This window comes from Coregonus clupeaformis, unplaced genomic scaffold (genome assembly GCF_020615455.1).
Source record: "Coregonus clupeaformis isolate EN_2021a unplaced genomic scaffold, ASM2061545v1 scaf0063, whole genome shotgun sequence".
Classification (NCBI taxonomy): Eukaryota; Metazoa; Chordata; class Actinopteri; order Salmoniformes; family Salmonidae; genus Coregonus; species Coregonus clupeaformis.
In genome coordinates, this window is record NW_025533518.1 from 537,684 (window position 1) to 551,180 (window position 13,497).

Sequence of the window (13,497 nt, forward strand, 5' to 3'; positions counted from 1 at the left end):
GTTCACTGGAGTAGGGATACTGCCTCAGACCCCTGGGATCCGGTTCACTGGAGTAGGGATACTGCCTCAGACCCCTGGGATCCGGTTCACTGGAGTAGGGATACTGCCTCAGACCCCAGGGATCCGGTTCACTGGAGTAGGGATACTGCCTCAGACCCCTGGGATCCGGTTCACTGGAGTAGGGATACTGCCTCAGACCCCAGGGATCCGGTTCACTGGAGTAGGGATACTGCCTCAGACCCCAGGGATCCGGTTCACTGGAGTAGGGATACTGCCTCAGACCCCAGGGATCCGGTTCACTGGAGTAGGGATACTGCCTCAGACCCCTGGGATCCGGTTCACTGGAGTAGGGATACTGCCTCAGACCCCAGGGATCCGGTTCACTGGAGTAGGGATACTGCCTCAGACCCCAGGGATCCGGTTCACTGGAGTAGGGATACTGCCTCAGACCCCTGGGATCCGGTTCACTGGAGTAGGGATACTGCCTCAGACCCCTGGGATCCGGTTCACTGGAGTAGGGATACTGCCTCAGACCCCAGGGATCCGGTTCACTGGAGTAGGGATACTGCCTCAGACCCCCTGGGATCCGGTTCACTGGAGTAGGGATACTGCCTCAGACCCCTGGGATCCGGTTCACTGGAGTAGGGATACTGCCTCAGACCCCTGGGATCCGGTTCACTGGAGTAGGGATACTGCCTCAGACCCCTGGGATCCGGTTCACTGGAGTAGGGATACTGCCTCAGACCCCTGGGATCCGGTTCACTGGAGTAGGGATACTGCCTCAGACCCCTGGGATCCGGTTCACTGGAGTAGGGATACTGCCTCAGACCCCTGGGATCCGGTTCACTGGAGTAGGGATACTGCCTCAGACCCCTGGGATCCGGTTCACTGGAGTAGGGATACTGCCTCAGACCTTTTTAAATACTGTCTAGAACAGTTTAACATGTAATGGGGGAGGAGTGTTCTCTTACAACTCCCCAACATTCTAACATTAAAAACCTCTCTTCCTCCTTCAGGCTCAACCAAGCTGAGAGTGAGGTTCTAGAAAGAGGACTGACTTTCATACCAACTCCTAAACAGGTGGACCGCAGGGAGCTCCGGGGGGGGGATCTACAAGTTTATCATAGAAGATTTAAATTATTAGACCATTTTGATTATGAAATAGATTTTCCCCGTACACCATTTCCAAACCCCTCACATTGGGAACCTCAGTTGGAGTCAGTGTCAGAACCTATACAGACCCTTATACGTAGGGATGTGGCTTCCTATACAGACCCTTATACGTAGGGATGTGGCTTCCTATACAGACCCTTATACGTAGGGATGTGGCTTCCTATACAGACCCTTATACGTAGGGATGTGGCTTCCTTTACAGACCCTTATACGGAGGGATGTGGCTTCCTATACAGACCCTTATACGTAGGGATGTGGCTTCCTTTACAGACCCTTATACGGAGGGATGTGGCTTCCTATACAGACCCTTATACGGAGGGATGTGGCTTCCTATACAGACCCTTATACGGAGGGATGTGGCTTCCTATACAGACCCTTATACGGAGGGATGTGGCTTCCTATACAGACCCTTATACGGAGGGATGTGGCTTCCTGATACAGACCCTTATACGGAGGGATGTGGCTTCCTATACAGACCCTTATACGGAGGGATGTGGCTTCCTATACAGACCCTTATACGGAGGGATGTGGCTTCCTATACAGACCCTTATACGGAGGGATGTGGCTTCCTATACAGACCCCTTATACGGAGGGATGTGGCTTCCTATACAGACCCTTATACGGAGGGATGTGGCTTCCTATACAGACCCTTATACGGAGGGATGTGGCTTCCTATACAGACCCTTATACGGAGGGATGTGGCTTCCCATACAGACCCTTATATGTAGGGATGTGGATTCCTTTTCACAATTCAGACCCAGACCTGTAAATAAGTTTTAACCTTACAAAGCAACAGAATCAAGCTCTAAAAACATTGAGCAGCAATCAGAATATAGTGCTTAAAGCAGCAGATAAGGGGTCTCAGATTGTTATAATGGATAAAGGTCAATATCTTCTGGAAGCTAATAGACCATTAGATCAAGTCAAACACTACGTCCCGTTGCTCCACTCAACACAACTGGAAACACAAAGATGAATCCAGGAGATAGTGAGTCAACTGTAGGAGGATACGTATATTACGGATAAACAGATGGTCTATCTTTTTGGGCCAGATTCTCCAAGACCTAGGCAGTTTTACTTACTGCCTAAAATCCATAAATCTCCTGAGACGTGGACGGTTCCCTCCAGAGTTCCCTGCGGGATACCCATAGCAAGTGATTGTGGCTCAGAATCTTATTGTATTGCTGAATACAGTGATCCCTCGCCACTTCGCGGTTCACTTATCGCGGATTCGCTATTTCGCGGATTTTCATAATGCATTTTTTTTTTTGGTGCATTGTGCTCTGCATTCTGATTCGCTAAAAACTCACTCCCGCTTCTTGTATCAAAACATGCTACGAATTGTGCTATCATTTTGTCGTCTCGTGCAGTTATGTGTACGTACATAAAACAGCTTGGCAAATTTACATTAAGTTGGCCAAATTATCTTGTAATTTCGAACATCTCCTAAACCCATAATGTCGGCGAAACGGCCTGGACCGACAAAAGCACCTGCGGATGGGCCCAAACGGCGGAAGATGCTACCTATCTCAGATAAAGTTAAACTTCTGGACATGCTAAGGGAAGGTAAAAGCTATGCAGCCGTTGCTCGCCATTACGGAATCAATGAATCTTCCGTTCGTTACATAAAGAAGGAGGAAAAAAACATAAGGACGACAGCAGCAGTCAATTTTAATACGAATGCAAAAAGGGTTGTAACTGTCCGCAACAAGACCATGGTACGGATGGAGACGGCATTAGCTCTGTGGACTAATGACTGCAGGAAAAAAAACATAACCCTGGATACAAACGTTATCTGCACAAAAGCGAGAATGCTGTATGAAAACTTTGCTGTCAGTGACGGGGAAGAGGGAGAGGATGCCGGGCCCTCAGCAAGTGCTGCTGACACAGTGGGAGAGGATGCCAGGCCCCCAGCAAGTGCTGCTGACAAAGTGCCAAGCGCATTTAATGCAAGCAAGGGCTGGTTTGAAAAGTTTAAGAAACGCTTTGGACTTAAAAATGTTTGTCTGCACGGTGAGATGGCGTCTGCGGATACCGCTGAGGCAGAAGCCTTCGTGAACAATAAATTCAAGGCGATCATTGAGGAGGGGGGATATAAGCCCGAACAAGTTTTTAACATGGATGAGACTGCCTTATTTTGGAAACGAATGCCCTCCCGCACCTTCATCATGCAGGAAGAAGCCAAAGCCCCAGGATTTAAAGTTCACAAAGACCGTTTGACCCTGGCTATGTGCGGAAATGCCGCAGGTTTCATGATTAAACCGGGGCTGATTTACAGGTCTAAAAATCCCAGGGCGCTGAAAAACAAAAATAAGGATGATTTGCCTGTTTACTGGATGTACAATGCAAAGGCTTGGATGACAAAAGCGCTCAATCTGGATTGGTTCAAAAACTGTTTCATCCCGGAGGTCAAGTGTTATTTGAGAGGAAAGGGACTGGACTTTAAAGTGCTTCTGCTCCTTGACAACGCCGGAGGTCACGGTAATGATTTGGCATATGATGGTGTGCAAATCGCAATTTCTGCCGCCAAACACTACATCCCTGATTCAGCCCATGGACCAAGGAGTCATCCGTGCTTTCAAGGCTCTCTATACGCGCAACACCCTGCAACATCTTGTTGGCGGCTATGGACTCGGATCAAGATTTCTCACTGAAGGACTACTGGCGTGGATACACCATCGCATCGTGTCTCCAAAACATTCAGAGGGCCATTCAGGAAATGAAAACGGAAACTCTGAAGGCCTGCTGGAAAAAACTATGGCCAGAGGCAGTGCAAAACGCAACCGGAGGCTCGCTTAGCGAGGTCCACCACTCTGCCGTAGAAACAGCTGTGAATCTGGCTAAACAGATTGGAGGAGACGGCTTTAATGACATGAGTCCGGATGACATAAACGCCCTGATTGATGGAGACGCACAGCCGCTGACCGATGCAGAGCTGGCAGAAATGACAAAGCCACAAAGCGACGATGAAAGAGAAGAGGGAGAAGAGGACACGAGAGATGAGGAGGAAGGACTAACGCTTGCGTCGCTTAGCAACCATGGTGCGAATGGCCACTGAACTTAAGCGAGTAGCTGAGGAATGGGACCCTTTGATGAGCCGTTCGTTACAGTTCTCCAACGTAATCGATGGTGGCATGTCGGTGTACAAGGATCTTTTTGCAAAGAAGAAAAAAGAGCGACAACAGCTGCCTATCACTATGTTCTTCTCCCGAACAAACACACCTGCACCGCGGGCTTCAGAAGAAGAGAACACTGCAGAGCGCAGTCAGGATGCAGCGGCCCAGTCTGAAGAGCAGTGAAACGGCCTACACGTGAGTCACTGTATTTGTATACATGTAATAGTTGCTAATTGTAAAAAAAAAAAAGTTTTCTATTTCGCGGATTTCACTTATCGCGGGTCATTTTCGGAACGTAACCCCCGCGATAAACGAGGGATTACTGTATATCGATTTTATATCAATCCTCTGTCTCAGAAGCACTCCCAGCTATGTTAAGGATACTCAGGAATTTGTCAACAGGGTTTAAAGATACCAAGAAAAGCTTTTTTTATTTTCCATTTATATTAATTCTCTGTACACAAACCTTGATACCGAATTAGGTCTACAGGAAGTTGCAAATGCCTTTTCAGAGATATCCTGACCCCAGTTGATCTGGATTTGTTGGAGTTGAGCCTCACCAGAAACGACTGAGTTCAATGGGAAATACTATATCCAGATATATGGCCCAGCCATGGGAAAGAAATTTGCCCCAAGTTTAGCAAATTTCTACATGAGTTTTTGGGAAGAAACTGTTTTCCCTAAATGTAAGACCTTACCATTGCTGTACCTGAGGTATCTGGATGATATGTTTTGGACTGTGGGGGGCTCCACCTCTGATGATATGTTTGGACTGTGGGGGGCTCCACCTCTGATGATATGTTTGGACTGTGGGGGGCTCCACCTCTGATGATATGTTTGGACTGTGGGGGCTCCACCTCTGATGATATGTTTGGACTGTGGGGGGCTCCACCTCTGATGATATGTTTGGACTGTGGGGGCTCCACCTCTGATGATATGTTTGGACTGTGGGGGCTCCACCTCTGATGATATGTTTGGACTGTGGGGGGCTCCACCTCTGATGATATGTTTGGACTGTGGGGGCCTCCACCTCTGATGATATGTTTGGACTGTGGGGGGCTCCACCTCTGATGATATGTTTGGACTGTGGGGGGCTCCACCTCTGATATGTTTGGACTGTGGTGGGCTCCACCTCTGATGATATGTTTGGACTGTGGGGGGCTCCACCTCTGATGATATGTTTGGACTGTGGGGGGCTCCACCTCTGATGATATGTTTGGACTGTGGGGGGCTCCACCTCTGATATGTTTGGACTGTGGGGGGCTCCACCTCTGATGATATGTTTGGACTGTGGGGGGCTCCACCTCTGATATGTTTGGACTGTGGGGGGCTCCACCTCTGATATGTTTGGACTGTGGGGGGCTCCACCTCTGATATGTTTGGACTGTGGGGGGCTCCACCTCTGATGATATGTTTGGACTGTGGGGGGCTCCACCTCTGATGATATGTTTTGGACTGTGGGGGGCTCCACCTCTGATGATATGTTTGGACTGTGGGGGGCTCCACCTCTGATTGGACTGTGGGGGGCTCCACCTCTGATTGGACTGTGGGGGGCTCCACCTCTGATATGTTTGGACTGTGGGGGGCTCCACCTCTGATATGTTTGGACTGTGGGGGGCTCCACCTCTGATGATATGTTTGGACTGTGGGGGGCTCCACCTCTGATGATATGTTTTGGACTGTGGGGGGCTCCACCTCTGATGATATGTTTGGACTGTGGGGGGCTCCACCTCTGATGATATGTTTGGACTGTGGGGGGCTCCACCTCTGATATGTTTGGACTGTGGGGGGCTCCACCTCTGAATTGAGGGAGTTCTTAAACATTTTGAACTCACATCACATCATATTTTTCGTTGAAAAGGAGGGAGAAACCAAACAATTGGCAACTAAAGTTTTCTTTAAGGAAACGGATAGACATGCCCTCCTTCACAAATGTAGTTTCCATCCAAAACACACACATAGGGGGTTGATCAAATCACAATTTATACATTTCTACATAATCTGTAGTTTCCCTGGGGATATAGAGGAGGAATCTGTAGTTTCCCTGGGGATATAGAGGAGGAATCTGTAGTTTCCCTGGGGATATAGAGGAGGAATCTGTAGTTTCCCTGGGGATATAGAGGAGGAATCTGTAGTTTCCCTGGGGGATATAGAGGAGGAATCTGTAGTTTCCCTGGGGATATAGAGGAGGAATCTGTAGTTTCCTGGGGATATAGAGGAGGAATCTGTAGTTTCCCTGGGGATATAGAGGAGGAATGGTTTCCTGGGGATATAGAGGAGGAATCTGTAGTTTCCTGGGGATATAGTGGAGGAATCTGTAGTTTCCCTGGGGATATAGAGGAGGAATCTGTAGTTTCCCTGGGGATATAGAGGAGGAATCTGTAGTTTCCCTGGGGATATAGAGGAGGAATCTGTAGTTTCCCTGGGGATATAGAGGAGGAATCTGTAGTTTCCCTGGGGATATAGAGGAGGAATTGTAGTTTCTGGGGGATATAGAGGAGGAATCTGTAGTGGGAGGGGAGGAATCTGTAGTTTCCCTGGGGATATAGAGGAGGAATCTGTAGTTTCCCTGGGGATATAGAGGAGGAATCTGTAGTTTCCCTACTCCAGGCGGTTCCTGAGAGAGGTTAAGGCTGAGGTCAATCAAACTTAATGATGGTGTTGGAGTCATGCTTGGCCATTCAGTCATGGGTCAACAGGGAGTACAGGACGGGACTGAGCACACACCCCTGAGGGGCCCCCGTGTTGAGGATCAGCATGGCAGATGTGTTGTTACCTACCCTTACCACCTGGGGGCGGCCCGTCAGGAAGTCCAGGATACAGTTGCAGAGGGAGGTGTTTAGTCCCAGGGTCCTTAACTTAGTGATGAGCTTTGAGGGCACTATGGAGTTGAATGCTGAGCTGTAGTCAATGAATAGCATTCTCACGTAGGTGTTCCTTTTTTCTTGGTGGGAAAGGGCAGTGTGGAGTGCAATTGAGATTGCATCATCTGTGGATCTGTTGGGGCGGTATGCAAATTGGAATGGGTCTAGGGTTTCTGGGATAATGGTGTTTGTTTATGTGAGCCATGACCAGCCTTTCAAAGCACATCATGGCTACTGACGTGAGTGTTACGGGGCGGTAGTCATTTCTTTTTGTGAGTTCATTCTTAGCATTTTGAAGGGATGGTGATATGTATGGTGACCTGTGCCTGTGCTAGCTTGACATCTACGGATGTTGAGTCCCCTAACCTAGCCTGCTCAGAGACCTCTGGGTAAAACATCACCTCTGACCCCTAACCTAACCTGCTCAGAGACCTCTGGGTAAAACATCACCTCTGACCCCTAACCTAACCTGCTCAGAGACCTCTGGGTAAAACATCACCTCTGACCCCTAACCTAGCCTGCTCAGAGACCTCTGGGTAAAACATCACCTCTGACCCCTAACCTAGCCTGCTCAGAGACCTCTGGGTAAAACATCACCTCTGACCCCTAACCTAACCTGCTCAAAGACCCCTTGGGTAAAATATCACCTCTGACCCCTAGCCTGCTCAGAGACCTCTGGGTAAAACTTAACCTCATAGGTAAGGTCGTGTTCCCGTGCTCAGACATTGCGTGACACATCATCAACTGTGCCGTCTGGCGCTCCCTAGTCCCCTGTCTCCTAGCTTCCTAACCCCTCACTCCCTAGTCCCCTAACCAGTAGTCCCATGGACCCCTCACTCCCTAACTCCTAGCTCCCTAACCCCTCACTCCCTAGCTCCCTAACTCCTAGCTCCCTAACCCCTCACTCCCTAGCTCCCTAACTCCTAGCTCCCTAACCCCTCACTCCCTAGCTCCTAACTCCTAGCTCCTAGCTCCTATCTCCTAGCTCCTAACCCCTCACTCCCTAGCTCCCAACCCTAGCTCCTAACTCCTGGCTCCCTAGCTCCTAGCTCCTAAACCCCTCACTCCCTAGCCCCCAACTCCTGGCTCCTAACCCCTCTCTCCCTAGCTCCTAACTCCTAGCTCCTAACCCCTCACTCTAGCCCCCAACTCCTAGCTCCTAACCTCTCTCCCTAGCTCCCCAACTCCTAGCTCCCTACCCCTCTCTCCCTAGCTCCCTAACTCCCTAACCCCTCTCTCCCTAGCTCCCCAACTCCTAGCTCCCTAACCCCTCACTCCCTAGCTCCCTAACTCCTAGCTCCCTAACTCCTAGCTCCCTAGCTCCCTAACTCCTAGCTCCCCAAACCCCTCACTCCCTAGCTCCCCAACCCTGGCTCCTAACTCCTAGCTCCCTAACCCTCTCTCCTAGCCCCTAACTCCTAGCTCCCTAACCCCTCACCAGCTCCTAACTCCTAGCTCCCTAACCCTCACTCCCTAGCTCCCTAACTCCTAGCTCCCTAACCCCTCACTCCCTAGCTCCCTAACTCCTAGCTCCCTAACCCCTCACTCCCTAGCTCCCTAACTCCTAGCTCCCTAACCCCTCACTCCCTAGCTCCCTAACTCCTAGCTCCCTAACCCCTCACTCCCTAGCTCCCCAACTCCTAGCTCCCTAACCAGTAGTCCAGTCCTCCAGGTTTGGTAGGGGTGGAGGGATGTGTGTTGTATTGTTCTGACCATGTCACTGTGAGAATGGTTGGTGGGTAGGTCAGGGGTCAGGGGTCAGGGTTCAGGGTTCAGGAACACAACTGATCTAGGAAGGCAATCAAATGGATGTAATAAAGGCCTTATCAGCACTTATCACAAAGTGCTTTACAAGCCTTCTCCATGACATCATCAGACTGACATCCTATAGAAAGATATGTCTTCTGTCTAGTCTAGTTGGTGCCAGTTCAGTCTAGCTCAGTTTCATTTCATTTCAAACTTCTGTTTAATGCTTGTTCTCAATGCACCTTTCAGCCCAGGCAAATGAAGCCGCATCACCGAGTCAAGATCTCTCAGGTATACACACACTTTCACATACACACACTGCTTTCAGCTGTGGCTGAGACCGGCCGGTCTTGGCACTGGGGTGGTGGGGGCAGTCTCCTCATCCAATATGGGGGAGACCATTTCTGTTTTATGTCTCTCCATACTTCTCTATTTTCCTCCCTCCGCTCCTTCCCCCACCCTCCCTCCCTCTCCCTCCCTCCCTCCCTCCCTCCGCTCCTTCCCCCCTCCCTCCCTCCCTCCCTCCGCTCCTTCCCCCCTCCCTCCCTCCCTCCCTCCGCTCCTTCCCCCCACCCTCCCTGCCTCCTCTCCCCCACCCACCCCCTCCCTCCGCTCCTTCCCCCACCCTCCCTGCCTCCTCTCCCCCACCCACCCTCCCTGCCTCCCTCCCCCCACCCTCCCTGCCTCCTCTCCCCCTCCCTGCCTCCTCTCCTTCCCCCACCCTCCCTGCCTCCTCTCCCCCCCCCTGCCTCCTCTCCCCCTCCCTGCCTCCTCTCCCCCCTCCCTGCCTCCCTGCCTCCTCTCCCCCCTCCCTGCCTCCTCTCCCCCCTCCCTGCCTCCTCTCCAGACCTGCCGATGGAGGAGCAGCTGCGCCGTCTGCAGGAGGAGAGGACATGTAAAGTGTGTATGGACAAGGAGGTGAACATTGTGTTCATCCCGTGTGGTCACCTGGTGGTCTGTAAGGAGTGTGCTCCATCCCTGAGGAAATGTCCCATCTGCAGAGGACTGGTCAAGGGCACCGTCCGAACATTCCTCTCCTAGAAGATCTCCAGGAACCATGGCCCCTCCCAACACTGTCAAACTTCTCCAACCTTGTCTCCTTTCTACTCCTAGAGAGCAGCTACCAACTCTATTACAGGCGTGTCAATCTATTTCCTGTCGGCTGGTTTTTATCTCCTGTCAATTAGTGTCCAATGAAGACCTAGACAACCAGGCGAGGATAGTTCCTAGCTAATCAATGAAGACCTAGACAACCAGGCGAGGGGAGTTCCTAGCTAATCAATGAAGACCTAGACAACCAGGCGAGGGGAGTTCCTAGCTAATCAATGAAGACCTAGACAACCAGGCGAGGGGAGTTCCTAGCTAATCAATGACCTTTATTGATCAATCATGTACAAGTGAGTAGTGAAAACCTGCAGACACTCAACCCTCGAGGACTGGAGTTTGACACGTGCTCTATCCCATAAACAACGTCTCTACAATCTCTCCTGTTAAACGTACCTGCTTAACCAGCAACACATCTGTTCCTGTATAGATATACACATTACACAACTCTGTAGCAATGCATGGAGTTATATAATGGCCTAACTATAATTGTCCATCTATGTAATCAGTCCATTGACAGGAAGAGACCTGAGGTTGGACAGATGTAACCAGTAAAGCTCTGCATCCTGAATGACACCATATTGCCTATGTAGGGAAGTGGTCAAAAGTAGTGCACTATATAGAAAACAATGGGCCATTTGGGACGCAATGCATATGTAACGGCCAGTCAAGGCGCTCGCATGTAAAGGGTGTGATGATTATTCTGATATTTGAATGTCTCAAATAAAAGGTGTGATGATTGTTCTGATATTGAATGTCTCAAATTTCTAACGTTTTTCTTATGGAAAGAAACTTTTTAAGTAAAATGTATCATTCATTCCAAACTTAACTTACACAGGACAACACTCTCTACTTCATAACAGGAATGTTGGATAATCTCTGGTATAAGCAGTACCAGTACTCTACAGTAAATGAGTATAACCTATCTCTGGTATAAGCAGCACCAGTACTCTACAGTAAATTAGTATAACCTATCTCTGGTATAAGCAGTACCAGTCCTCTACAGTAAATTAGTATAACCTATCTCTGGTATAAGCAGTACCAGTCCTCTACAGTAAATTAGTATAACCTATCTCTGGTATAAGCAGTACCAGTCCTCTACAGTAAATTAGTATAACCTATCTCTGGTATAAGCAGTACCAGTCCTCTACAGTAAATTAGTATAACCTATCTCTGGTATAAGCAGTACCAGTCCTCTACAGTAAATTAGTATAACCTATCTCTGGTATAAGCAGTACCAGTCCTCTACAGTAAATTAGTATAACCTATCTCTGGTATAAGCAGTACCAGTCCTCTACAGTAAATTAGTATAACCTATCTCTGGTATAAGCAGTACCAGTCCTCTACAGTAAATTAGTATAACCTATCTCTGGTATAAGCAGTATCAGTCCTCTACAGTATATTAGTATAACCTATCTCTGGTATAAGCAGTACCAGTCCTCTACAGTAAATTAGTATAACCTATCTCTGGTATAAGCAGTACCAGTCCTCTACAGTAAATTAGTATAACCTATCTCTGGTATAAGCAGTACCAGTCCTCTACAGTAAATTAGTATAACCTATCTCTGGTATAAGCAGTACCAGTCCTCTACAGTAAATTAGTATAACCTATCTCTGGTATAAGCAGTACCAGTCCTCTACAGTAAATTAGTATAACCTATCTCTGGTATAACGCAGACACATCAGTAGTTTTAGGCCTGGATTCAATCCCATCGCTCTTTGTCAGCTGTGTGCCGTTTTTAAAAGTCATTTCAGATTGAGCCAACATAATAATATAATAATAACATATGTAGTGTTTACCGTGAATGTGGTCTCCAAGAATGTGGGAACATTACCTTTAAGGTGCATAGTCGACAAAGTGTGATCGGATTGAATCCCAGCCTTAGTTTACAGCAAACTAATCTTCTTAAGGACCCATCAGATCAGATACATGGTGGAGCCCTGCAGCGTTTGTTTCCTAAACTTGTCTGTTTTTGCTTTATCTATAGTAGTTTAACAGTGTTTTATGTTGCATCGGATTACCCATCAGGCTACAGTAGAGCCACATGAAGACACGGTGGATTATTCTCCTACTTGGATTATTTTTGCTGGTACCTGAAACGACATGCAAACCTTCAAGAAAGCCGGCGGAGTCACGAATCCGCTACAACGGAGACTATCTTTTACTATGTAACAGCTCACATTCAGAATGGACCAAAGGGGACATGCAACAACAGGATGTGGACACCTGCTCGTCAAACATCTCATTCCAAAATCATGGGCATTAATATGGAGTTGGCACCCTTGTGGGGCCCCTGTGTTGAGGATCAGCGTAGTGGAGGTGTTGTTTCCTACCTTCACCACCTGGGGGCGGCCCGTCAGGAAGTCCAGGACCCAGTTTCATAGGGCGGGATTCAGACCCAGGGCCCCGAGTTTAATGATGAGCTTGGAGGGTATTATGCTGTTGAAGGCTGAGCTATAGTCAATGAACAGCATTCTTACATAGGTATTCCTCTTGTCCAGATGGGATAGGGCAGTGTGATGGCGATTGCATCGTCTGTGGATCTATTGGGGCGGTAAGCAAATTGCAGTGGGTCTAGGGTGACAGGTAAGGTGGAGGTGATATGATCCTTAACTAGTCTCTCAAAGCACTTCATGATGACAGAGGTGAGTGCTACGGGGCGATAGTCATTTAGTTCAGTTACCTTTGCTTTCTTGGGGACAGGAACAATGGTGGACAACTTGAAGCAAGTGGGGACAGCAGACTGGGATAGGGAAAGATTGAATATGTCCGTAAACACTCCAGCCAGCTGGTCTGAGCATGCTCTGAGGACGCGGCTAGGGATGCCGTCTGGGCCGGCAGCCTTGCGAGGGTTACTCACGTCGGCCACGGAGAACGTAGTTCTATAAATATAAATAATGAAGTGTGTTACTATTCTCCATGGTTGGTCCTCTGGCCTGTTCTCTGAAGGTGGAAGGAGCCACAGTTATACACCTGATCCTGCTGACTGCACAACACAATCCATCAATCAGATTGATACACCAGTGTGTAGCTGTGGGTTATAGGGTGTCTAATTGTTCTAAATGTTTTCAATATGGGCGACTCTTAAAAGAGCCTGTTTTGTTTTTGTACAGACATCACCCTCACCTGAACAGCACCTTTACCTGAACAGCACCCTCACCTGAACAGCACCCTCACCTGAACAGCACCCTTACCTGAACAGCACCTTTACCTGAACAGCACCCTCACCTGAACAGCACCTTTACCTGAACAACACCCTCACCTGAACATCACCCTCACCTTAACAGCACCCTCACCTGAACAGCACCCTCACCTAAAAATCACCCTCACTTGAACAGCACCATCACCTAAAAAGCACCCTTACCTGAACAGCACCCTCACCTGAACAGCACCTTTACCTGAACAACACCCTCACCTGAACATCACCCTCACCTGAACAGCACCCTCACCTAAAAAGCACCCTCACCTGAACAGCACCCTCACCTGAACAGCA

At 48.8% G+C, this 13,497-nt stretch overlaps 1 protein-coding gene across 3 annotated transcripts in view; it reads left to right on the plus strand.

Annotated features, from left to right (window-relative positions):
• The window catches only part of LOC121559716 (inhibitor of apoptosis protein-like), an 82,598-nt gene extending 71,847 nt beyond the window's left edge, over positions 1 to 10,751 (plus strand). For 2 of the 3 annotated variants that reach the window (XM_041872825.2, XM_045212907.1), the window contains exons 13-14: positions 9,149 to 9,190; positions 9,747 to 10,751. In XM_041872825.2, coding sequence (XP_041728759.2) covers positions 9,149 to 9,190; positions 9,747 to 9,940 — 236 coding nt within the window. In that variant the 3' untranslated portion in view covers positions 9,941 to 10,751. The remainder of the gene's footprint in view (positions 1 to 9,148; positions 9,191 to 9,746) is intronic. The other variant, XM_045212908.1, reaches the window with a different exon arrangement.
• The last annotated feature ends 2,746 nt before the right edge of the window (positions 10,752 to 13,497 follow it).